Source organism: Neovison vison, chromosome 12, assembly GCF_020171115.1.
Source record: "Neovison vison isolate M4711 chromosome 12, ASM_NN_V1, whole genome shotgun sequence".
Lineage (NCBI taxonomy): Eukaryota > Metazoa > Chordata > Mammalia > Carnivora > Mustelidae > Neogale > Neogale vison.
The window spans coordinates 11,601,035-11,625,189 of NC_058102.1; the positions used below are offsets into that span (position 1 = coordinate 11,601,035).

At 50.6% G+C, this 24,155-nt stretch overlaps 2 protein-coding genes across 7 annotated transcripts; both read left to right on the forward strand.

The window, feature by feature from the left end:
• Nucleotides 1–860: 860 nt before the first annotated feature.
• LOC122890856 (apolipoprotein L3-like) lies at nucleotides 861–22,019 on the forward strand. Its single transcript, XM_044226319.1, has 4 exons — nucleotides 861–891; nucleotides 1,885–2,011; nucleotides 4,875–5,786; nucleotides 21,542–22,019. Exons 1-3 carry the CDS (start codon nucleotides 861–863, stop codon nucleotides 5,734–5,736), a joined length of 1,020 nt encoding a protein of 339 aa, XP_044082254.1. The 3' UTR covers nucleotides 5,737–5,786; nucleotides 21,542–22,019.
• On the forward strand, nucleotides 8,977–22,019 carry LOC122891795 (apolipoprotein L2-like). Of its 6 annotated transcripts, none has more exons than XM_044227735.1 (6): nucleotides 8,977–9,242; nucleotides 9,956–10,099; nucleotides 16,216–16,257; nucleotides 16,431–16,527; nucleotides 17,516–17,642; nucleotides 20,630–22,019. In XM_044227735.1, exons 4-6 carry the CDS (start codon nucleotides 16,497–16,499, stop codon nucleotides 21,489–21,491), a joined length of 1,020 nt encoding a protein of 339 aa, XP_044083670.1. In that variant the 5' UTR covers nucleotides 8,977–9,242; nucleotides 9,956–10,099; nucleotides 16,216–16,257; nucleotides 16,431–16,496; the 3' UTR covers nucleotides 21,492–22,019. The 6 variants fall into 6 exon arrangements, with proteins under 6 accessions (XP_044083670.1, XP_044083671.1, XP_044083674.1 ...); XM_044227736.1 differs by having other exon boundaries at nucleotides 9,963–10,099; XM_044227739.1 differs by having other exon boundaries at nucleotides 8,977–9,230.
• Nucleotides 22,020–24,155: the final 2,136 nt, after the last annotated feature.

The window sequence follows — 24,155 nt, forward strand, 5'->3', positions numbered from 1 at the left end:
TAACAACCATGTGTTATCAGATAAAAGGCTTGTGTCAAATATCTATATGGAACTTGTCAAACTCAACACCCAAAGAACAAATAATCCAATCAAGAAATGGACAGAAGGGAGGCGCCTGGGTGGCTCAGTGGGTTAAAGCCTCTGCCTTCGGCTCAGGTCATGATCCCAGGGTTCTGGGATCAAGCCCCGCATCAGGCTCTCTGCTTGGTAGGGAGCCTGCTTCCCCCCGCCCCTGCTTGCCTCTCTGCCTACTTGTGATCTCTGTAGTCAAATAAATAAATAAAATCTTTAAAAAAAAAAAAAAGAAATGGGCAGAAGACATGAACAGACATTTCTCCAAAGAAGACATCCAGATGGCCAACAGACACATGAAAAAATGCTCAACATCACTTGGCATCAGGGAAATACAAGTCAAAACCACAATGAGATATCACTTCACACCTGTCAGAATGGTTAATATGATCAAGTCAGGCAATGAATGAGACACGCGGGTTCCCATCCTGGCTCTAGCAGTACTGTGAGAACTAGGACTAACCTACATTCAGGTGATGGTTTCTTCCACTTCCTTGTCCAATGATTGTCTTCTTGTGCCCCAACAGGACAACAGGACCTGACTCGGCTTGGGAGTGAGCGGAGTGAGGTGAGTAACTTTCCTTAAATAGCAGCTGGCAGGTAAAGTCCATCTTGGCATTTGTCGCCATCCCAGAAGGAAGCCCCAAGACCTGGCCCCTCACTGCTGCCTGCTGCCTCCGCTGGCTCACATTTGACCTACGATTTGTTCTCTCTTCCCCAGGGGTGAAGCGACAGCTCCTTCTAACTGCAACGCGGACGCAAGTGGTAGGGAAAACTACGGCGATACCATGACCTCGGTAGCCCGTGGGCTCAGCCCAGGTAGTCGCCTTCCACTTCTCTGGATGATCCCTGGAATTGCGGGTTTGCCTCCAGCTGAGTTCACCTACAGAGGAATCGGTCCCTTGAAGAGCTTCCTCGAGCCCCCAAGAGAGGTCAAGGGTAGTCCCCAGCCCAGGAGTCTGTAGGGACACCTCCCACCGGTCTTCTTCTCAGGGTCATGGCTGAGGTACTTACTTCCTCCCTTCCCCTGCTGCCCATCAAATCCATCAATGACCCAGAAGTGGCCAAGACAGTCCACAGGGAGGAGGGGGACAGCAGAAAGGAGGGGAAAAAAGGGATCCTGCAGCAGGGTGGGGAGGGGGTAGACCAGCAACCTTGGAGTGTGCTCCTGCCCTCTTGCCCTGTCCAAGCCTCCAGCATGGCTCAGGATGACTGTGGGGCTTCACAAGAGAGGCCATTTCCTTCAGCTCTCACCCTGCTGCCAGCGTGAGTGCTCTGTGAGGGGTCAGTGGACCACGGTCTGGACCCCAGTCTGGTCTTTGCCACCTCCCAGCTGTGTGACCTGGAGTGTCTTACCTAACCTTACCTGTAAAATGAGAATATTTCCTTGTGTGGGTATGAGGATCAAATAGAATGTGTTCATGTGTTTGGGCCAGGGCCTGCTATACAGTGTGTCCTCCCTAAGTATTGTTGCTGTCCCCTGTCCCTGGAACCTCTTAGTTCCACGTAAAACCTCCTCCCCTAGCATCCCTCAGCCTCCCACAGCTATGTTAGGGCACTTGTCCTGTGTAAGTGTAAGCCCCTGCCTATCAGATATGAAAGGGGGGCAGGAACTGATTCTGTTGATGTCAATACCCCTGCCTAGGCCGACTCTCAGCTATTTCCCTGCCCTCTCTCTCCCCCCAACAACGAGTCCATAAAAGTACAGTTTAGCGCTGTGGTTTCCCTCCAGGTAAGCCCTGGTTTCTTCTCTCCCTTAGTGAAGCAGGAATAAGAGAGAACTAAAAACTTTCATTTTTATTTTCCACCTAGAGAGTGAAAGTTTTCTCAAGGAGGTCATTGAGACTTTCCAGAATGTAGTGAGCAAAGGGATGCTGCACGTCCTGCTGACTGACCATGAAGCCTGGGAGAGATTTGTGGCTGAGGCCACTTTGCCCAGGTAACCACCCTCCCCCAACACACAGATGTCCCAGGATGGTCACCCAGCTCTCTGCGGGACAGTGCCCTGGGGTTGGGGTTGAGCATGTTCCTTCTTGACAATCCATGAGGAACATGTCTTCCATGACATTTGCCGGCAGTGAATGGCCTCAGATCGAGGAGAGGCGAAAACTGCAGAGGCAAGTTATGTGACCTTGGGCTTTAACCTAAAGCTGACCCTTCTCTGCCTTGATCTGTTCATCTGTTTAATTTTATCATGAGGAAATGAAGACAATGTGTGTAACGTCCCTAGCATAGTGATGACACATAGTTGGTATCCATTAATGGTAAGTCTTGAGAGGTTTGCGGAGAAGTGACGGAGGTCAAGGTTCTTCTTCCTGGAGATGAGGGCCAAGCATAACATCCTCTGGGACCAGTCTCAAGAGCACTGATGCCTCAGTCTGTGGCTCTGGGGATTCGGATTAGAGCCTTCGTCCCTATCTGAGCAGTTCTGTGAACATGCAGGGTCCTGCGGGCCCATGAGGCGGAGAGGCTGGAGTAGAATTGGACTGAGCTGGTTGGATCCTGACTCTCTCTCTGCCCAGCCCTGGAGCTCTCTGGGTCTGTGTGTCTGGGAGTGTCAGATTGGGCATTTGTTCCATGGGGACAGTAAATCAATCTGAGAAGATCATGGCCAGGGCCTTTGTGTGACTTTCAAGGTGAAAGCTGAAGAACCAAGTGTAGTCATCCTGTCCAAGGTGCCAGGAGGCTTGGACCAGGGCCAGAGATGACAATCAGGATGGACAAGGGGGCATCTAGGTTGGAGGACTAGGTAGGCTTGGGCAGCGGGTCTGGGACTGAGGGAAGCCCTAGGGCACAAACTTAAGGAGACCAGGGACCTAGCAGAGGTCCTGTGATTGGGACAGGGGACATTTCTTCCCTTCCTCCTTTGATCTCCTCACCACCAGGCATACGGGGCCATAGGGGGTGTTTCTTCCATACCTTGCCTGGGATCTGGGGGGTCTTACTACCATTTGGAAGCCCCTTTCTTCTACACAGAGAAGCTCCAGACCAATAGGAGGCAGTGTGACTTTGTGACAACTTCCAGCTCCGCAGGGGGCAGCTGCCAATTGTGTACCCTTGAGGGATTCTGAGCCTCAAAGGTCCCCACCAAAGAGGAAAGTACTTCCTCTGCTAGCTGCCAGGTTGCAGGTCATTTCCAGCTGTGTGATTCATAGAGAAGGTTCGGGAAGTCTCCTGCATCTTTAAGAGATGTTGTAATCTTGCATATGGCCTTGTTGTACCAGCTAAAATGTGAGTTAGGCTGGTGACACCTGTGAGGTCGGGGGTGCTGGTGGTGGCTCGGGAGTCGGTGACATGAGCTGGAGAGTCCGAGGGGAACCAGGGTTGTGGGTGTCCCGGCTCTCAGTCAGTTGGCGCAGTGGCAGTGGCTGGGCCCCATCAGAGGACAGCAGGCTTGAGAAAGAGAGCAGCTGCCAAGCAAAATGGTTACTAAGGTCCTTTCTCGCTCTGAAGTCTTCTTATTTTTTAAATTCCAAGTACCCAGAGCTAGCTAACATGCAAAGTCTGAGGACACAATCCCTAAGACTGACTTTACTTTTGGCACCAGCTGCATATTTGAGGGTCCCCAAATGCCCCTGAGATTGGATGATTCCCCAGAAGCATTCACAGAGCTCGCCTAGAGTTGTCCCCTCAGTTCCACTGTGTGACAGGGGAAGATACAGGTCCCCATCAGCCATAGAGAGAGACACTTGGGGCAGAGTCTGGGAGGGTTTCCAGTGCGAAGCTTCCGCCATCCTCAGGAGGCCTTACTGTCCTGTATTCAGTGTGTGACAGTGCACGGGGAGCTGTTCCCACCAGGGGTGCTCACGGGGTGCAAGTAAGCAATTACTGTGACACTTGTCACTTAAGAGTGATGTCATAGGGGAGAGAGATTGGGCTCATCCTGGAACAGAGTGAAGACCGGTAGAGATTTTTCGCCGAGTGGCAGGGTGGGGGCAGGGGAAGGGAAGTCTCTAAGAGGAGACATCATGGTGGGGGGATTCCTGCTACGGTGACCCAACAGGGTTCTTATCCAGACTGGGCATGACAGGCTGTTAAGGTCAGAGCCCAGGAGACCAAGGTCAAGGCGCAGTCAGGAGGAGGTTCATGAGAGCCTGGGTAACGTGTGGTCCAGGAGAGAGTATTTTTCAGCCTGAACCTCAGGACCGAGTTTTGCTGGGGCTCATTCCCATCTGCCTGCATGGCTGACCTGTCCCCTTCTGCTTCCCCGGGAGGCCAGTTTCTAGATCATCCATGGTCACAACTGACAGCTCATGACCCAAAGACTCCTCCATCCTGTCAGGCTGTCCCGTGGCCAAGGTCCTAGGCAATGGAAGACAGTCGTATCATTCTAGGATCCTTGACATTCTAGGTGGGGCCTGGAGCTCACTTCCCAGTGCCAAAGGCAAAGGGCAGACCTCTGTGCGTAAGTTCATCCCTCAGTGCACAGGATGTTTCTCCAAACAAAGGTTTTCCTGCTCCAACCGCTCTTCCCTTTCTCCATCTGCAGAGTTCCCAGTCTGCACACACTGTGGTACTGACCGTGGGGCCCTGTCCTTGACTGCAAGGCCGTCTTCCTCCAATAGCCACTATTTAAGAGCCTCTGAGGATGACACAGACTTACTTGCTCCCCGACTGGGGTGTGTTATGCAGCGTGAGCCGTGTGTGGAATGTGTGCAACATTGCAGGAAGGATTCTTTGCATTTGTAACATTCCTTTCCATTTGGTTTGCAGTAAAAGTTCTGTGGTGTATGTAGGTTAGATCTAATGGAGGCCTTTTTCCAGATAAGCTTCTCCTAATCCCTCGACCTTCCCTGTTACAGGGAGGAGGCAGAGGCCCTTCGTGAACGTCTGAATGAGCTGCAAGGAGCCAAGGATCTGGAGGCCAAAGAGCAGCAGGCTAGGGAGAGGTTTCTGCATAAGTTTCCCGAGTTGAAACTCAAGATTGAGGAGCGCATAAGAAAGCTCCACGAGCTCGCAGATGAGGTGGACAGGGTACACAGGGACGCCACCATCTGCAATGTAGCATCCGACTCTGTTGCTGTCACGTCAGGTGTCCTGGGCATCCTCGGCCTTGTTCTGGCGCCTTATGCAGCGATGGCCTGTCTGGTAGTGTCAGCAGTTTCAGCGGGGCTGGGAGTAGCATCAGGTGTGACTGGAATGTATGCCAGCTCCATGGAAATGTCCAGCGAGTGTTCCTCCATAGACGAAGCAAATAGCCTGATATTGAGTGACACTGATGAAGACAAGGTATTTCAAAAGTTTCTGGATGACTACATAGACTCTTTTTTTCCCATAATATATGATTTATATGAAAACCTGAAGGACCTTGCAGCTAATGTTCGTGCCATCAGGGCAGCCAGGGGGAACCCTCGGTTGGCTGTCCAGGCCCAGCGCTTCAGCAGAGGTTTGCCTGTCTCAGGTCGAACTGCCAGGCAGGTGCAGAACACTTTTCGAGACACTGCTCTGACAATGACCAGAGGAGCCCGGGTCGGGAGTGGGCTTTTCTCAGTTCTCTTTCTTGGATTAGATGTGTTTGATCTTGTGAAAGACTCAATGCACCTGCAAGAGGGCGCAAAGGCAGAGTCAGCTGAAGACATGAGGCGGCGGGCCCGGGAGCTGGAGAGCAAGTTGGAGAAGCTCACCGAGTCTTATGAACGTCTGAAGGAGGGCCCAACTCCGTGATCCCCGAGCAGGGCAGGGAGCAGGGACATGTGTGGGACAATGACATGGAGGTGCCTTATTGGCGGGGGGAAGGTTTGGCGTGTTCGGATGGGGTGTTGAGGAATTAGGCATTTCTGAAGCTGAGCCAGGGAGGGAGGTTTAATGTAGGACGGGCAGGGGGAGTCAAGGAGGGGAAGGAACATGGACCCTGGAATAAGGAAGGAGGGGACAGGCAGTGAGGGGAAGGGACTAAAGGGGACACAGGGGAAATGGGTCAAGAAATGGGTGGAGGAACAAGTAATGGAAAGTCCAGAAATAATAAAGTTAGAATTCTTGGAATATGAGAGAAAATGATGCGTGTGATTTTGTCATCTTCATACTTAGTTCTGAGCCTTCCTGAAGTTGACAGTTGCTACTCGGGGTAGGATTTGACCAGGAATCTGTGCAAGGACCAATACGTGTTCACGGGGTGACGCTGACAGCCAGGTCACAAGGGACCCCGACCCGTGGCTCCCTTCCACTTCCCATGAGTGACCAGGTGCCAGCAGCATGGATGCAGTCCCCTCAGGTGTCAGTCTCTGGCGGCCACTCTGATGGCTTCAGAAGTCCCCGCTGTCCCATGTCCAATTTGCAGCCCCTACTCGGGTCACCTCCGACCCGGTCCCTAGACAGAGAGAGACCCGGCAGGTGGGGTCCCTGCTCTGAAACATGAGTCCTAAGGTCCAGCAGGGCCGAGCCCAGCACGTGTCCCCACGGGATGGAGAGACGGGGTGGGGTGCTGGTCGTGAGCCCCGTCTGCTGACTGTCCCAGTCCCCGCCTGATGGTGCTGTGGCGTCAGCTGGACACATCCCTCCACGGTGTGAGGGGGACTCTCCCGCGGAGCCGGTGTCACCGTCCCCGAGGGCTGACATGGCTTGTTGACCAGAGATGTTGCCCGAGACCCCGACTCTGGAACTGCGGTCATCCTGGGTGACTTTCCTTGTGATCCTTGGGGGTCAAGAGGAGCCTGATGTTACAGCCACTCGATCTTTTGGGTCCACAGGTGGGGAGGACTCGGCACTCGTTCCTGCAGGTCAGAGACACCCAATCCTCACCTGAGTGGCCTGCAGGTCCAGCCTGGCCACCACCTCACAGGGCCGTGATCCCGGAGCCTGGCGAGGTCCACACACGGCGAGGCCTTGACGCACACGCATGAGACCCTCGGGCCGCAGCTCCCAGGGATGTTGTGTCGCAGTGCGCAACTCACAGTGGTTCCATCAGGGTGGCAGGCGAACCGCCAGCTCGGGAAAGGGAGAACAATCAGGCGGAAGGGAGTTCCCACGACAGAGAGCAACAAGGAACTGAGGAATACGTTGTGGACAAAACAGAACTTCAACCACGTGTCCGAGGCCCGAGTGTCAGCATGGCCTTGACTTTCGGCTCCTTCCCTGAGTTGCAGGACCCAAGCCACCTGTCCCTTCACCTGGCTTTCCCCATCTGCCAATTCAGGCTGAACTCCTGGGCCACCCACGGGGTGATCATCACAAACCTTGGGGTGCAATTCTTGGATCATCAGTCTGTCACTCTGTCCCTCCTTCAATGCTGGGGAGGGACACGATGCCCGGGGACACTTGCCCGGATGGGAGGGTCAGGTTGGCTTCCCTGTGTGCAGGTGCAAAGCCCACTGCGTCCAGACTCTGCACACCTCACAAGCTGTGTGGCGCTTCCCCCTCGGCTTCTGCGTCCGTGCAGGGAGCCGGTATCTCCCAGAGCTGCTGTGGGAACCAGACAGGACTGCATGGTCGGGGCCCTCCCAGCGCCTGGTGCTCCCCCAGTTCTGTCCACTGTTGAAAACAGCAGCGTTTCCTCAGCTGTCTTCCACAAGCGTCTGCAGCCTTGCAAGGGGCACTTGGCCACCAAGGGCAGGCATCCTGGGGCTGTCCTGGCATCAGGGACAAGTCTAGAGAGATCTGATTAGATCCCAAGGGGGGGAAGGGAAGACACGGACATAGTGACCTGAAAAGGGGATATCGACCCCGTGCCATGGGATCAGAGTAGGGCACAGGGACTCTGCCAGGGAGGCTGCTGGAGGACTTCTCAGAGGAGGTGATGCTTGAGTCGGGCTCTGAAGTATGAACTTGATTTTTCCAGGTGGTGAAGCAGGTGCTCCTGGCAGGAGGATCTGCATCAGCAAATGCCTGGAAGCCACCTGGGTGGCATTTAGTGGCCGCCATATGGCAAGTACCCGGTGAGCACCTGGTGTGTTAGAGACAAGGAGGTGAATAAGGCAGGCATGGCGGTGGGGGTGCGGTGGGAGGGACAGAGAGGAGGGGCTGGGAACAAGCCCTGGGGGGGAGTTAGTGGGGGGGGAGTCACTTGCTGAGGGTCCCACAGTGTGTCAGTGGCAGGAAGGGCTGAGGGAGAAGGACCCGGCGTGTCAGGTGTGGGCTTGTTCCTCTGAGGGAGTCAGGTCCGCCGAGGGTGGGCAGGTTAGTGGGACCGGCCCGGACATGTCTGTTTCCTCATGAGCTGCTGGGACGTGGACACTTTCAGTTTCCCTTCAGGTCCCCGATATATCTGGGCCCCGAGGTGTGGTTATTGCCCAGACACACACCCGGGTCCACACGGCCACGAACCCCTGGATGTGTCTCAGTTCCGAGGATGAGGTCTGGGTAGTTCGGGGTTGGGGGCCCTGTCCATGGACTCCCCCTCCAAACAGCTCTGTTAGGGAAGGATCGCATGTTGTCATGATTTGTTGATGAGGGGGAACCTGCAGCTCCAGCCCCAGGTCTCACTTGGCACAGGGACACAGCCCGGATTTGTAGCCGGATTTGTCTGACTGCTTCTCCCCTCCCTCTGTGCCCCCAAAACAGTGGAGAGGGAGGGGGACTGCGCTCAGCTCGGGTTGCAGACTACCTGAGCAGGCGACCCCGATGGAAGGCAGATATCAGGGTGCTCATGCTTTCAGGGAATTTGGGAGGAAGCTGAGCAGGTAGAGGGCAGGTGAGGCAGAGCCTCTGGGCCACCCCAGCAAGGGATTTCCTTTTGAGGTACAAGGACTCAGGGTTGTGTTGCCCACAGTGTCTCTGAGTGTCTGCGCAGTGCCCAGCCTGCAGGGCGTCTGAGGTCCTGACAGGGAGTGACTGGCCCAGGGTACTATGACCGTGACCGTGACCATGACCATGACCAGGACACAGAGCAGGGAGATGTCTGGGCTTTGCTCCCTGCCCTCCACTGGGGCCTCTGTTCCACCCACTGTGGGGCAGGAAGAGGAAGAGGTTGGCCTGTGTGCTCACAGCGGAGGGGGGAAAGGGACCAGGGGTGAGAAGCGTCACACTGCAGCGTGGTCCAGGCTTCGAATCTGAAAAGACCAAACTGTAGACTCCCGGGGTTGATGAGAAGGGCATGAACTTAGATCCGTGTGTTTGCCGGCAGAGGTAAACCTAGGAGTCTTCGGGTTGTAAAAATCTCATTTCTTACCAAACACCTGCTTCAGGAGGCCTGGTCTTCCCTTCTGCCCTGCCTGCCGACAACTGTGTGAGTCTCGGTGAGTCCCTTCCCTGGGGATTCTCTGTTCCCACATCTTAAGAACTTGGCTTCAGTCTTTTCATGGGGATTCCCAGGATCTGTCATGTTTCGTGGGCGCTCGGCTTTTGCTGGTCCAAGGATGGAGGGTGGGGTCTCCTGGCCTCTCACTGTAGTCTGACTTTGTTCATGGTTTCCTGTGCAATTTTTAGCTGTTAATAGGGCAGATAACTGAAACTTTCCCTTTATGGCATCTGGGATTTGCATCTTGATTAGAAAAGTTCCTCCAAATCAACATTATTTTTTAAAAATATTATCCCCAGGACATTTGTAGATTTTTCTTTCTAGCTTACACTTAAGTCCTGTTGGGATCTACTGATTGATTTTGTACAAATCTTTTGGTTTTTCCTTCTCCTCCTCCCACTCCTCCCCTTCCTTCTCCTTGTTCCCTTCTCTTTTTCTTTCTTTCTTTTTTTTTTTTTTTTAAGATTTTATTTATTTGACAGAGAGAGAGATCACAAGTAGGCAGAGAGGCAGGCAGAGAGAGAGGGGGAAGCAGGCTCCCTGCTGAACAGAGAGCCCGATGTGGGGCTCAACCCTAGGACCCTGGGATCATGACCGGAGCCGAAGGCAGAGGCTTAACCCACTGAGTCAACCAGATGCCCCAGGACACCCATGTTTTACTGCAATTTACTCTTCCTCTTTCTCTTCACATAAACAATACTATGGTGGGAGCATGAAGACATGAGGAAATAAATGGAAACGCCCAGAAATCTGGGAGGACTGTCCAAAGCACATTAAATCAGGAGGGTAATTCGTGTGAAATCTGAGGCGTGGTCTTATTTGTTCTCAGCCACAACAAACTTTTCATCAAGACAGGTAAGAAAACAGTGGAATTGCTCAGTGGGGAGTGGAGCTGTGTGCACTGTGCTCCCTTACCTCGGATCCAAGCCCAGCTCAGAGTTCCCTGGGAGGCCCTGGAACAGGAGTCGCAGCAGGGAATAGGCAGGGCTGCGCCAGTGCTCAGAGTCCAACGGAGGACACACAGAGGACTGTAGTCAGGGCAGCGCACACTGAAGGGGAACCCGGAGGGTCCACGGGGGAAGATAGCAGGGGAAGCAGCGGTTGAGCGGGGCCTCTCAGCACAGGTAAATTTTACAAGGTGAAGAAGGTGGGGAAAGGCATTCGGGGAGGGGGTGGGAACAATGGCCTGGAGGCTGAGGTGTGAGGAGAAGCAAGGAGGGGCTCGAGGCTGGGTCAGTCTCTAGAACCTGTGACTCTTGATCTCAGAGCCCTGTGTGAGTTCAAGCTCTACGTTGGGCATGGAGCCTACTTAGAATAAAATTTAAAAAAGAAAAAAAAAAAAAGAAGACAAGCAGGGAAGCAAGGTGTCCTTGAGGGTGCCCGGACCAAGGCAATTCGGACTCAGGGAACAGTGAGGAAGACAGGAGTAGGAGTATTAGGGAACTGGGGCGAGGGCAGGCTAAGGAGTTTGAACCTGGTCCTGTCCTTGGCTCCCCTTCCCTCCCTACCCTAGGAGCCTGCCTGCAGCCATTCCTGGGAGATGCTTTGGTGAGATTCTCTGTCCTGCTGCCTCCGGAGAGCTTAGCCAGAGCCGCTGGGGATGGGAGGTGGGGATGGTGGGTGAGGATGGGAGGGCTCCGTGTCCTGTCAGGGCCACGCAGGTGGGCAGGGATGGCTAGACCCTATATCTGTAGAAGGGTGGCATTCACGCTGATTATTCTCGTTGAACCTACGTTATCATCCCACTTTTCTTAGAGAACTTACTTTATCAACCACCGAGGTTTCTCCCACGCTGCCACTTGTCACATCAGGAGTCAGGCTGAGTTTTTATGGGTACCTGATCCCTTGGCTCTCATCATGTTGAACGTGGTAATGCCAGAAACCAGCCCATTATTGGGGTGAGCTGTTACTCACTGCTCTAAAGGGACTTCCACTTTCTTAAAATTAAAAAAGAAATCAAAGTAACAAGCGCATTGGTTAAAACAAATCCACTAGTCCTGAGGACTCTGCTCATCCACCTTCCCAATTAAAAACAATCACTTTTAATGTGTTGCTTTTCCTTAGGTGGTTAATCAATATCTTTATATGATATTCCTACACTGGGAGAACAGAACAGGTGAGAATGTAGGCTCTGGAGACAGGGAGTCTGGATTTGAATTCCGGCTCTGGCACTAGCTGGGTGCTTTGGGTCAATTACCTACCCTTTCTGGGCTTCAGTTCCTTTTCTTACAGAGTCATGCTGAGAACTAATGTTAAGAGTCGATGTGTCCAAATCACTTAGAACGGTGCCTGGTGCAAAGCAGTAGTCACCCACCACGATAGCTAACTTCATTCCCTTGATTTTTAAATTGCAATATGAGTGAGCTACTTATTTCTTACTAGGGCAGATAATAATTTCACTTATTTTTATGCTTTTTCTTACACACCTCCCCACCTTCTCCTAATATCATATTATCACTAAATTTATGTCCTCAGTTAGAAACCTTTCTAGGCGTAAGCCATTTACTTACACCTTTGTTTCTTTCTTTCTTTATTCTTACCTCTTCATTTCCTAGCCTCTCAATCATAGCTGGTATCTTGGGGATCCTCACTTTGCAAAATGAGGATATTAACCTTCCTCCTCTCTCCAGTGGTGCAGCTCCCAACTTCTACCATTGTACTTTGATTTACATATCGGCAACAAGCACATTTGGTTCTTATATTTAAATGGTCTCTTTTGTTCTAGAAGTTAAAAATCACAGAAGAATGTTTACATATGTGTGATGTTTTCAGTATTTACTGTAAAGCTAACTTGTGAAATATGGTTTACGTGCTTTTTTTTTTTTTAAGATTCTTATTAATTTGTCAGTAAGTGAGAGTGAGGCAGCAAGCAGAGGGAGAAGCAGGCTCCCCGCTGAGCGAGGAGTCTGATGTGGGACAAGATCTCAGGACCCTGGGATCCTGACCTGAGCTGAAGGCAGACGCTTAACCCACTGAGCCACCCAGGCACCCGGTACATGCTTTCTTGTACAGCTTTAGTTTTTCCTGAATTTCTAACTGCCTTTTTTTCTACTCCTTGCAATATTACCTTCAACGTTTCCTCAATTTCTTTTGAACCGTCCATTAGATAAGATATTATATCATATATATTATTTTAAGTCCACTTTCCCCATAGAACTCTTTACTTCTCATTTCATTCTGGGCTGTTGCTCTCTAGGTCTGCTGCATGCCTGCTGTATTCCTTAGGTTTCTGTCTATGTTAATTTTCCTGTTTCCTGGACCTCACATCTTTCTATCTCTTGGTTTCTTGGCCATTATCTTCCACCTCACCCCATAAACACATGAACTTTTTTTTTTCCTGCAGCTCTTTCTCAAGTAATTTTCTAAGAATTGACAGCATTGGTAACTTGTCATTCCTCATTCAGTTCCATTTCTTCTGTCACCTTTTTGTTTTGTTTTCTGGAAGTTTTTCTTGACTATTCCAACCTTTTCCTAGATTTCTTTAGTTTGTCAATCACTTTTTAAGTCCCACGAGCCCTTTTCTTGTCCATTATTGTTATTATTATTATTATTTTACTTTTTCAGTGCATCATGTTCTCATTTTATGAAGACAACACCTTTCTAATCTCACTGAGGACATTGGGTCAAGGTTTAAAAAATTATTTTCTATAATCAAAATTATGTGTTTTTTTCTGGTATTGTTTTTAAGGTTTATGAAGTCCAGTTGATTTTTTTAAAAATTAATTTTAGAAATTTTTTAATAAACATATAATGTATTTTTATCCCTAAGGGTACAGGTCTGTGAATCACCAGGTTTACATGAGTTAATTTTTTGTTGTTTTTTTAGTAAGCTCTATGCCCAACATGGGCTTGAACTCATGACCTTGAGATCAAGAGTTGCATGCTCTACCAACAGCCAGCCAGGTGCCCAATCTGCAGTCGTTTTTTTAATCTATCTGAGTCACCCTTTCCATCTGGTCATCTTTCTTACGTATCTGATCCTAGATTGCCCATCTGTATTTAAGAGAGAGGTAAGTTGACTGACAGGCTTCCATGTAGAGTGATCGGATGAGGACCCTTTAGATGTCAGAAGACAGAGGTATTTTTTCTGGAGTATTTCATTTCTGATTTTCCCTCTTCTGGTGAGACTTAGGCTGCCGTGAATATAGGGTCGGGTGTGGGGTTGGTAACCTTATTCCTGCTTCCCCTCCACCTGCCTCTCATCCTCAGTCTCCCTCTCCGCAATCTGTGTAGCAGACCATTCTTCCTGCCTATTGCCTTGTTCTCTCTCTGTTTTTCTGATGGAAGTTCCCTCTATTCTCTTTATTCAGCTATCAATTCTCCATCCAATCTGCCTTCAAACATTTGTCTAAGCCTCTGGATTTTTGTTGGACCCATTGTCCTTTTAAAGTGGTAGCAGAGGGCACCTGGGTGGCTCAGTGGGTTGAGCCTCTGCCTTTGGCTCAGGTCATGATCTCAGGGTCTTGATGTCGAACCCTACATTGGGTTCTCTGCTCAGTGGGGAGCCTGCTTCCTCCCTCTCTCTCTGCCTGCCTCTCTGCCTACTTGTGATTTCTCTGTCAGATAAATAAATAAAATCTTTTTAAAATAATAAAAAATAGAAAAAATAAAGTAGTAGCGGAATGAGGAGAGGCAGTGTGGGGGTTCTTGAGTCCAGCAAGCAGGACCTTGAAGACTTGAAACCAGTCCGTCACTTACTGGATTTCTGACCTGGGGCACATCACATAGTCTGCACTTGAGTTTCCGTATCTATAAACAGGGAGGCAAATGATACACGTACAACTTCATGAGTATTGGAAGAAGACAGGTTATTATTTGTAAAGTTGTAGAGCAATTACCAGTGCAGAGTAAAGTCCACAGATGTGAGTCACTCTTATCATTAGTTATTTTTACACCTGTAAGTACCTTTACTATCATTTCAGTCACGTCTCAGGAGGGAAAGCTGATAAATGCTCTTTTGCTTTCTTCAAATAGGACCTGGGGTACCTGGCAGGCTTATTCTGAAAAGTTTGGGACTCTTGACCTTGGGGTTGTGAATTCGAGTCCCAGATTGGGTGTAGAGATTACTAAAAAATATAAATAAACTTAAAAACAATGCTTAGGGTGCGTGGTTGACTCAGTTGATTGTCTGCCTTTGGCTCAGTTCATGATCCTGGGGTCCTGGAATTGAGCCCCGCGTCAGGCTCCCAGCTCCACTGAGAGTCTGCTTCTCCCTCGGCCCCTTCTCGTAGTCGTTCTCTCAATCTCTGAAATAATAAATAAATAAGATCTTAAAAAAATAATGCTTAAATGTAATCAACATTTCCTGTCTTTCCTCGTTTCCCAAGACAAGCTAAAAATGAACTAAAATAAACTCTCTGTCTATAAGGGTGTGTTTTTTACAAAAGACTACGAAGAACTGTTAAGAATACAGCATGGACACCCTCGTACTGTGAGTGTGAATGTGAATCGGTATAATTTTGTTTCATAACAGTGTGGCGCTAGGTATGAAAAAATGTGCATGTGATGATAGCTTCTGACCCAGTCATCGTGCTTCTCGAAATGTCTTAGGGAAACAATCTCAAATGCAAAATGCAAAGTTTTATACAAGGAGATTGTTCTTTTTACTTTCCTTTAGATAAAGAATTAGAAGCAGTCTAGGGTTCAGAGTTGGGAGAGGACAGCAGAGAAGACTGGGCATTATTGGGAAGGCTTGAGAATCCGTAGTCAAGACTGTAGGGATTGCGCCAGGACTCAGCAGGACTCCAGGCCATGTGGGATGAGGAATCTCGCAGAAGCAAGGAGGACACAGGCTGTGGGAAGCTGTGGCACCAGGAAATTGAGCGATACAGAGACTGGTTAGTGCTGCAAGCCAGCTCTGTGGAAGGAGAGGAGTCATTTACAAATAAATACTTACACAGCTGACTCTTGAACAACACAAGTTTAAACAACACAGATCTACTTATATGCAGATTTTTTTCATTAAATACATGTACGGTATGGTAAATGTACTTGCTCTTCCTTATGATTTTCTTCATTTTTAAGATTTTACTTCTTTATTTGACAGGGAGGACACATGAGCAGGGGGGAGGGGCAGAGGGAGAGGGAGAAGCAGACCCCTACTAAGGAGGGAGACAGTTATAGGGGCTCTGTCCCAGGACCCTGGGATCATGACCTGAGCTGAAGGCAGATGCTTAAATGACTGAGCTACCCAGGTGCCCCTTACTATTGATTTTCTTAACACTTTCTTTTCTCTGGCTTACTCTATTGCAAGAATTCAGTACATAATACATAGAACATACATAATAACGTGTTGATTAGCTGTTTATGTTATTGGTAAGGCTTCTTTTCAAGAGTAGGCTATTAGTAGTTCAGTTTGGGGAAGTCAAGAGGCACCTGGGTGTCTCTGTTGTTAAGGGTCTGCCTTCATCTCTTGTCATGATCCCAGGGTTCTGGAACTGAGCCCTGCATTGCGCTCCCTGCCCAGTAGGAAGCCTGCTTCTCCCTCTCTCACTCCCCCTGCTTGTGATCCCCCTCTCGCTGGCTCTCTCTTTTCTGTCAAATAAATAAGAAATCTTTAAAAAAAGTTTGGGGAAGTCGGAAGTTATGCGTGAAGTTTTTACTGCACGATGTTGGGGGTTATTGCCCCAACCCCCATATTGTTCAAAGGTCACTGTACATGAATAAGAGTTTTTGCATGTTAAAGGGAGTAGAGCACAGTCGTCACAAACACAGGATTTGGATCAGAGACACTCAGGTTCCCGTCCTGGAGTGTGTGTGGGTACTCAGTGAGGGGACACATCAGGAGCCTGCCTGTCATCAATACTTGATCAGTATTAGCTCTTACCCTTAGTAAACACACACGTTCCCGACCTCAAGGAATTTCCAGCACATCTGTTCCCATCTTTTCTTCTGTGTTTGGTTTTATTGCTTCTGTAACTTCTCAGATGGCAGTCTCCTTGTCTGATGATCTTCTTCTTGGGCCCCAACAGGCGACAGGACCCTGACTGGGCTTGGGAGTGAGCTGGAGTGAGGTGAGTAACTTTCCTTAAATAGCAGCTGGCAGAAGCCAGTACACAGACAAACACATGGGGTAAAGTCCATCTTGGCATTTGTCGCCATCCTGGAGGGAAGCCCCAAGACCTGGCCCCTCACTGCTGCCTCCGCTGGCTCACATTTGACCCACAATTTGTTCTCTCTTCCCCAGGGGTGAAGCGACAGCTCCTTCTAACTGCAACGCGACGCAAGTGGTAGGGAAAACTACAGTGACACCATGGCCTCGGGAGCCGGCGGGCCCAGCCCAGGTAGTCCCCTTCCACTTCTCTGGATGATCCCTGGAATTGCGGGGTTGCCTCCAGCTGAGTTCACCTACAGAGGAATCGGTCCCTTGAAGAGCTTCCTTGAGCCCCCAATAGAGGTCAAGGGGAGTCCCCAGCCCAGGAGTCTGTAGGGACACCTCTCTCTTGTCTTCTTCCCTCTTCAGGGTCATGGCTGAGGTACTTACTTCCTCCCTTCCCTGCTGCCCATCAAATCCATCAATGACCCAGAAGTAAGGCCAGGACAGTCCAGAGGGAGGTGGGGACAGCAGAGGGGAAAGGAGGGGAAAAAAGGGATCCTGAGGCGTGGTGGGGGAGTGAGTAGACCAGCAGCCTTGGAGGCTGATCCTGCCCTCTTGCCCTGTCCAAGCCTCCAGGTGGGCTCAGGATGACTGTGGGGCTTTACAAGAGAGGCCATTTCCTCCAGCTCTCATCCTGCTGCCAGCCCGAGTGCTCTGTGAGGGTCAGTGGGCCACGACCTGGACCCCAGTCTGGTCTTTGCCACCTCCCAGCTGTGTGATCTGGAGTGTCTTACCTAGCCTTACCTGTAAAATGAGAGTATTTCCTTCTGTGGTTATGAGGATCAAATAGAATGTGTTCATGTGTTTGGGCCAGGGCCTGCTACATAGTGTGTCCTCTCTAAGTATTGTTGCTGTCCCCTGTCTCTGGAACCCGTTAGTTCCAGGTAAAACCTCCTCCCCTAGGATTCCCCGGCCTCCTACAGCTAATGTTAGGGCATTTGTCCTGTGTCCCAGCTGTAAGCCCCTGCTTATTACAGGGCAGGAACTGAATCTATTGATCTCAATATGCCTTCAGCAGGCTCACACCTATTTCCCTTCCCCCCCCACCACCGGGTCCATAAAAGCACAGTTTAGCACTGTGGTTTCCCTCCAGCTAAGCCCTGGTTTCCTCTCTCCCTTAGGGAAGCAGGAAAAAGAAAAAACTAAAAGCCTTTCATTTTTTTTTTTCCATCTAGGGAGTGAAAGCCTTCTCGAGGAGGCCATTGAGACTTTGCTGAACACAGTGAGGCGTGAGGAACTAGACGCCCTGCTGAGTGACCATGAATCCTGGGAGAGATTTGTGGCTGAGGCCACTTTGTCCAGGTACCCCCCTGCCCCCTGCACAGATGCCCCCGGATGGTCACCTAGGTCTCTGAAGGCAGTGTCCTGGGGCTGGGTTTGAGTATGTTTCTTCTCGACAACCCATGAGGAACATGTCTTCCATGACATTTGCTGGCAGTGAATGGTCTCAGATTGAGGAGAAGGAAACCTGCAGAGGGCAGGTTATATGACCTTGGGCCTTAACCTAAAGCTGACCCTTCTCTGTCTTGATCTCTTTATCTGTTCAATTTTGAATGAGGAAGTAAAGATAATGCACGTAAGTCCCTAGCGTAGTGATGGCACATAGCAGGAACTCCATTAGTGTGAACTCATTAGAGGATTGCCGAGAAGAGACGGTGGTAAGGGTTTTCTTGCTGGAGATGAGGGCCAAGCACGACTTCTCTGGGACCAGTCACAGGAACACTGACACCTCAGTCTGTGGCCCTGGGGATTCGGATTAGAACCTTCCCTCCCCATCTGAGCAGTTCCGTGAACATGCAGCATCCTGCGGGCCCATGAGGCGGAGAGGCTGGAGTGGAATTGGACTGAGCTGGCTGGATCCTGACTCTCTCTTTGCCCAGCCCTGGGGTTCTCTTGAGTCTGTGTGTCTGGAAGTGTCAGATTGGGCATTTGTTCCATGGAAACAGTAATTCAATCTGAGAAGATTGTGGCCAGGGCCTTGGTGTGAATTTCAAGGTCAAAGGTGAAGAGCCTAGTCATCCTGTCTAAGGTCCCAGGAGGCTTGGACCAGGGCCAGAGCCAGTGGTCACAATTGATAAGAGGGCCAGGGCATCTAGGTTGGAGGACTAGGTAGGCTTGGGCAGTGGATCTGGGACTGAGTGAAGCTCTAGGGCACAAACTTGAGGAGACCAGGGGACTAGCAGAGGCCCCGTGAGAGGGAGAGGGGACATTTCTTCCCTCCCTTCTTTGATCTCCTCACCCCTGGGCATGCCAGGCCATGGGCAGGGTTTCTTCCATACCTTGCCTTAGAGCTGGGTCAGTCTTGACTACCATTGGAAGCCCCTGTCTTCTAAAGTGAGCAGCCCCAGACCAATAGGTGTCAGTGAGACTTTGTGACAACTTCCAGCTCCGCAGGGGGCAGCTGCCAATTGTGTAGCCTTTGAGGGATTCTGAGCCTCAGAATTCCCCACCAAAGAGGAAACTACTTTCTCCACCAAATCTAGATCGTTTCCAGCTTACTGGTTCAAATAGAAGGTTCACAGAGTCTCTTGTAGCTTTAAGAGATGTTGTAAAGTTGCACATGGCCTTGGTGTACATGCATGCAAAGCTGTGACCAGCTAAGGTGTTATTTAGGCTGGTAACACCTGTGAGGTTGGTGGTGGTGGGTGGTGGGTGGGGAATCCATGAAATGAGCTGGAGAGTCTGAGGGGAACCAGGGTAGTGGGTGTCCTGGCTCTCAGTTATTGGGGCAGTGGCTGGGCCCAGTCAGAGGACAGCAGGCTTGGGAGAGACAGCAGCTGCCAAGCAAAAAGGTGATTTAAGGACCCTTCTTGCTGTGAAATCTTGTTTTCTTAAACTCCAGGTACCCAGAGTTAGCCAACTGCGAAGACTGAGGGGACAGTCCCTAAGACTGTCCCTACTTTTGGCACCAACCGCAAATTGGGTGAGATTGGGTGATTCCCTGGAAGCGCTCACAGAGCTCACCGAGAGCTGTCCCCTCAGTTACGCCTATGACAGGGGGAGATACAGGTTCCCATCAGCCAGGAGAGAGACACTTGGGGCAGAGTCTGGGAGGGTTTCCAGTGCAAAGCTTCCATTGTCCTCATGAGGCCTTACTGTCCTGTATCCAGTGTGTGACAGTGCACGGGGAGCTTTTCCCACCAGGGATGCTCACACTGTGCAAGTAAGCAGTTACTGTGACACTTACTAAAATGGTCAAGAAGACTAATTCATGCCATAGGCATCAAGAGTGATGTCATAGGGGTGAGAGATTGGGCTCATCTTGAAATAGAGTAAAACCGGTAGGGATTTCTAGGCAAGGAGCAGGGCGAGGGCAAGGGATGGGAAATCGGTAAGAGGAGGCATCAAAGTGGAGGGATTCTTGCTCACCTGACCCAACAGGGTTCTTCCTGAAGGCAGGTCAAAGACTGCTGCATCAAAGGTGGAATTTGATCAGATGTCAAATGTGATGAGATATTGAGAGTGTGTGGATTCTCACTAAGCTGTCTTAACACAGCTCTTGCTAAGACTGTCCGCAGTCTGTTAAGGTCAGAGCCCAGAAGACCAAGGTCAAGGCACAGTCAAGATAAGGGCTCATGAGAGCCCAGGTAACATGTTTTCCAGGAGAGAGTTTTTTTCAGCCTGAACCTCAGGACAGAGTTTACTGGGGCTCAATCACATCTGCCTGCATGGCTGACCTGTCGCCTTCCGCTCCCCTGGGAGGCCAGTTTCTAGATCCTCTGTGGTCACAACTGACAGCTCATGACCCAAAGACTCTATCATCTTGTCAGACTGTCCCATGGCCAAAGGCCCAGGCAAAGGAAGATAGTCGTATCGTTTTAGGACCCTTGACATCCTAGGTGGGGCCTAGAGCTCACTTCCCAGTGCCCAGGGTGAGAACAGACCTCTATGGGTAAGTTCATCCCTCAGCACACACAATGTTTCTTCGAAATAAGGATTTCCTGTTCCAACCTCACTTCCCTTTCTTCATCTACAGAGTTCCCAGTCTGCACACACTGTGGTACTGACTGTGGGGACCTGTCCTTGACTGCGAGGCCGTCTTCCTCCAATAGCCACTATTTAAGAGCCTCTGAGTATGACCCAGACTTATTTACTCCCCAACTGGGGTGTGTTATGCAGCGTGAGCCGTGTGCGGAATGTGTAAAACATTGCAGGAAGGATTCTTTGCATTTGTAACATTCCTTTCCATTTGGTTTGCAGTAAAAGTTCTGTGGTGTATGGAGGTTAGAGCAAATGGAGCCCATTTTCTAGATAAGCTTCTCCTAATCCCTCGACCTTCCCTGTTACAGGGAGGAGGCAGAAGCCCTACGTGAAGTTCTGAATGAGCTGCAAAGAAGGATGGATATGGAGGCCGAAGAGCAGGAGGCTAGGGAGAGTTTTCTGCATCAGTTTCCCGAGTTCAAACTTAAGCTTGAGGAGCGCATAAGAAAGCTCCACGAGCTCGCAGATGAGGTGGACAGGGTACACCGGGACTGCACCATCGCCAACGTAGTAGCCAACTCCACTGCTGTTGTGTCTGGCATCCTGAGCATCCTTGGTCTGGGTCTGGCTCCTGTGACAGCAGGGGCCAGTCTGGCACTCTTGGCCACTGGAGTGGGGCTGGGAGCAGCAGCCACTGTGACCCAGGTGACTACCAGCATCGTGGAAGACTCAAGTAAGTCGTCCGCAAAAGCCCAAGCCAGTCACCTGACATCAACTGATTTTGACAAAGGGGAGGTCATTGCAAAGGTTCTGCATGACCACATGCCCCAGATTTATTCCTTAACAGATACATGCTTTACAGCCCTGCAAAACATTGCAAAGAATGTTCGTGCCATCAACCTAGCCAAAGTCAAACCTCGCCTTGTAGTCAATGCCAGGCGCCTTATGACAGCTCCGAGAGTCTCAGTTCGAAATGGCCGGCAGGTACAGAAAGCTTTTGGAGGCACTGCTCTGGCAATGACCAAAGAAGCCCGGATTGTGGGTGCGGCCACTGCAGGTCTCTCCCTTGCAATGGATGTGGTCAGCCTCGTGAAAGACTCAGAGCACTTGCAAAAGGGCGCAAAGACAGAGTCAGCTGAAGACATAAGGCAGCAGGCCCGGGAGCTGGAGAGCAAGCTGAAGAAGCTCAGCAAGATCTATGAAATTCTGAAGGAGGGCCCGACTCCGTGATCCCCGAGCAGGGCGGGGAGCAGGGACATGTGTGGGACAATGACATGGAGGTGCCTTATTAGAGGGGGAAAAAGTGCAAAGTGAAGCTTTTGTGCTGGGGTGTTGAGCAGTTTGGCATTTTTGGCATTTCTGAAGCTGAGCCCAATGAGGGAGGGGTTATTGCAGTTGGCAGAAGAGTAGGGGGGAATGTTTAGCAAGTTGTTGGTGCTCTTTGGGTTCAGGGTGCGCTGAGCGACCAGTGAAATTCCAATGATAATCTAAAGGGTGTTGGAACAATGGCTGATTTGGAAAAAAAAAAAAAAAAGTGGTGGTGGAAGCGGGGAAATAGAGAAGAGATAGCAGAGGCCAGCACAAGTCAAGGAACCTGGCCATATGTCGAGGAGATCAACCAGCTCGGTTGCCAGGAGACGCCGCCTCTCTGAGCCTCAGAGTCCTCATCGCTTGGTTGCGGGGGAGTGTATTGAAGATCTGTGTGACTTTCTCAATCCTGTCTTCTATCGCCTGCTTCAATAAATATGGACTGATGCATTGTGCCTTTGGTTGAGTTCATCATGGGGCTCGCCTGGGCTCTGGAGGCCTGACTTCCCTTCTCCATGGACTTGTCTTCTGGGATCCCGGGAACCATGTCCTCCATTGCTTCTCCTGCTCACTCCCTGGGCTCCCACTCTCCTACCTGGTTACTTTCCTCAGAGCTCAGCACCCTGCAGGCCCCACTGGGACTCCCAGGGAAAGCTTGCACACCTCTGGTGTCGCACTGAACACAAGCCTATCCCTCAGCCAGTGCCCAGAACCCGGCGATCGTAGGGACGAATGGCTGTGTTTTTCTGGTGGGCGGGGGAACCGACCCTTGAAAGCTGCAGACTTCCTCCTCCCTCCCTCCCTTGTGGACCACCAAGCACCTCAGGGCCTTGCTGTCCCCACCACAGAGTCATGGGATTCTCTCTTCCTTCCTTCTTTCCCAGACTCCACCTCCTTTCCCTTCTTCCCAGTCACTCGTCCTGCCCTATTTCCTGTCTGTCCCCGCAGGAGGTGGGGAGGGGCTCCTGGCCGTCCTTGTTCCTATGGCTTCATCAGCCCAGCCATTAGATTCTGGGGGCGTTGCAGGGAAGGCGAGAGAAGCCTCACCTAGCTTTCTGGTTTAGTTGTCCCCCAGGACTCATGACCAGGGATTTTCTGCACTGAGGTTAAAGAGAAGGAGGTATTAGAGGTTTCCCCAGCGTTAAGGAATCCAGGATTGGGACACCGAGGGACAACATGGGGATTCCAGGGCCCCCCGTGTGGTGGAAAGGAGCCTCATTCATTTACTGGAAGCTCTACTCAAAGCAAGTAGTCTTGTTGTCCAGGCTTCCTCATCTCTGGTGAGCGGAATAATTCTTGGCTCCACAGCTTGTTGTTTTTCTCACCATGGTGTAGTCATCCTGTGAGAGACCAAAGGTGTGAACCGAAAAGCCTCTGGTGTGTTCTTCGGGGAGCAGGGCATACTCAGGGTGTGAGGTCTGAGGCCTCCAGATGGTTCTGCTAGGAGCAATAGGTCAGCTGCCCCAAATTCTGTTCTTGGCACCCTTGGAATGTCATCCTCCAGCGGGGAGGGCCCCTGGTGGGGCCAACCTCTCAGATCAAAGACCGTGGGACCCAGGAACCGACCACCCCCCATCACATGATGCACGGGGATGTGGAGAGCTCCCTGTGCCGGCCTCAGCCACAGGACGCTGGATGCCAGGGACCGACGGTTTTGTCACTGAACCAACCAGGAGGATGCGGGCCCTAATCATTCAGATGCTGTGATGTCCCCACTATCTTCCAATAGTGAAAAATCTCAGTAGGATTATTAAAAATCCAGCAGTTAAGAGTTTAAAAGGCCCCTAGGCATCTGGATTGTAGGAATATTGTTGCTCAGAGGATCAGGAAGGACTGAGATTGGTTTAAATGACAAAGTTCGGACTTGCTGTCAGAATACGAATGCTGGGAACCTCTGGCCTTGGTATACTGAAGGACCTGAGATCATGACCTGAGCTGAAGGCAGATCAACTGAACCACCCAGGTGCCCCCACTTCTTTTTAAGAGACTGAGAGAGAGAGAGAGAGAGAGCGAGAGCCCACAAGCAGGGTTAGGGAGGGGCATAAGGAGAGAGAGAGAGAGAGAGAAGCAGTGTCCCTGATGAGCGCGGAGCCCGACTCTTGGGGCTCGATCCCAGGACCCGGAGGTCACAACCTGAGCCAAAACCAAGAGTCTGATGCTCAACCAACTTGACATCTAGAAGCCCTGGTAGTTCATTTTTTAAAATGAGTGATATGTGTGGATGGATAGGCTACATTTTGCCTATCCTCTTGACAGGCACTTGGGTTGTTTCATTTCTTCTTCCTCTTCTTTTTTAAATATTTCATTTTTAAGTAATCTCTACACCCAAAGTGCGGCTTGAACTCATGACCTGAGATCAAGAGTCACATACTGAGTGAATCAGCCAGATGCTCTGGTTGTTTCTGAGAAGCAGTTGTGAACAAGACTGCTCTCTACTAGTCTTGGATGAGCACGTTTTCATTTTTCTTGGGTATGCGCTAAGAGAGGCTGTGTGGTATGGTAGGTTTATACTTAGCTTCTGAAGAACATGCCGATTAATTTTCCAGAGTGGTTGCACACCTTATGCTCTCACCAGCAATTATGAGA

Excerpts from the sequence above, each read along its gene's own strand:
- LOC122890856 (XM_044226319.1), top strand. The coding sequence starts at position 861 with ATGACCTCGGTAGCCCGTGGGCTCAGCCCAG. Across the intron at positions 892-1,884 it reads AGCCCGTGGGCTCAGCCCAG|AGAGTGAAAGTTTTCTCAAG; the intron begins GTAGTCGCCTTC and ends TTTTCCACCTAG. Across the intron at positions 2,012-4,874 it reads GCTGAGGCCACTTTGCCCAG|GGAGGAGGCAGAGGCCCTTC; the intron begins GTAACCACCCTC and ends TCCCTGTTACAG.
- LOC122891795 (XM_044227735.1), top strand. The coding sequence starts at position 16,497 with ATGGCCTCGGGAGCCGGCGGGCCCAGCCCAG. Across the intron at positions 16,528-17,515 it reads AGCCGGCGGGCCCAGCCCAG|GGAGTGAAAGCCTTCTCGAG; the intron begins GTAGTCCCCTTC and ends TTTTCCATCTAG. Across the intron at positions 17,643-20,629 it reads GCTGAGGCCACTTTGTCCAG|GGAGGAGGCAGAAGCCCTAC; the intron begins GTACCCCCCTGC and ends TCCCTGTTACAG.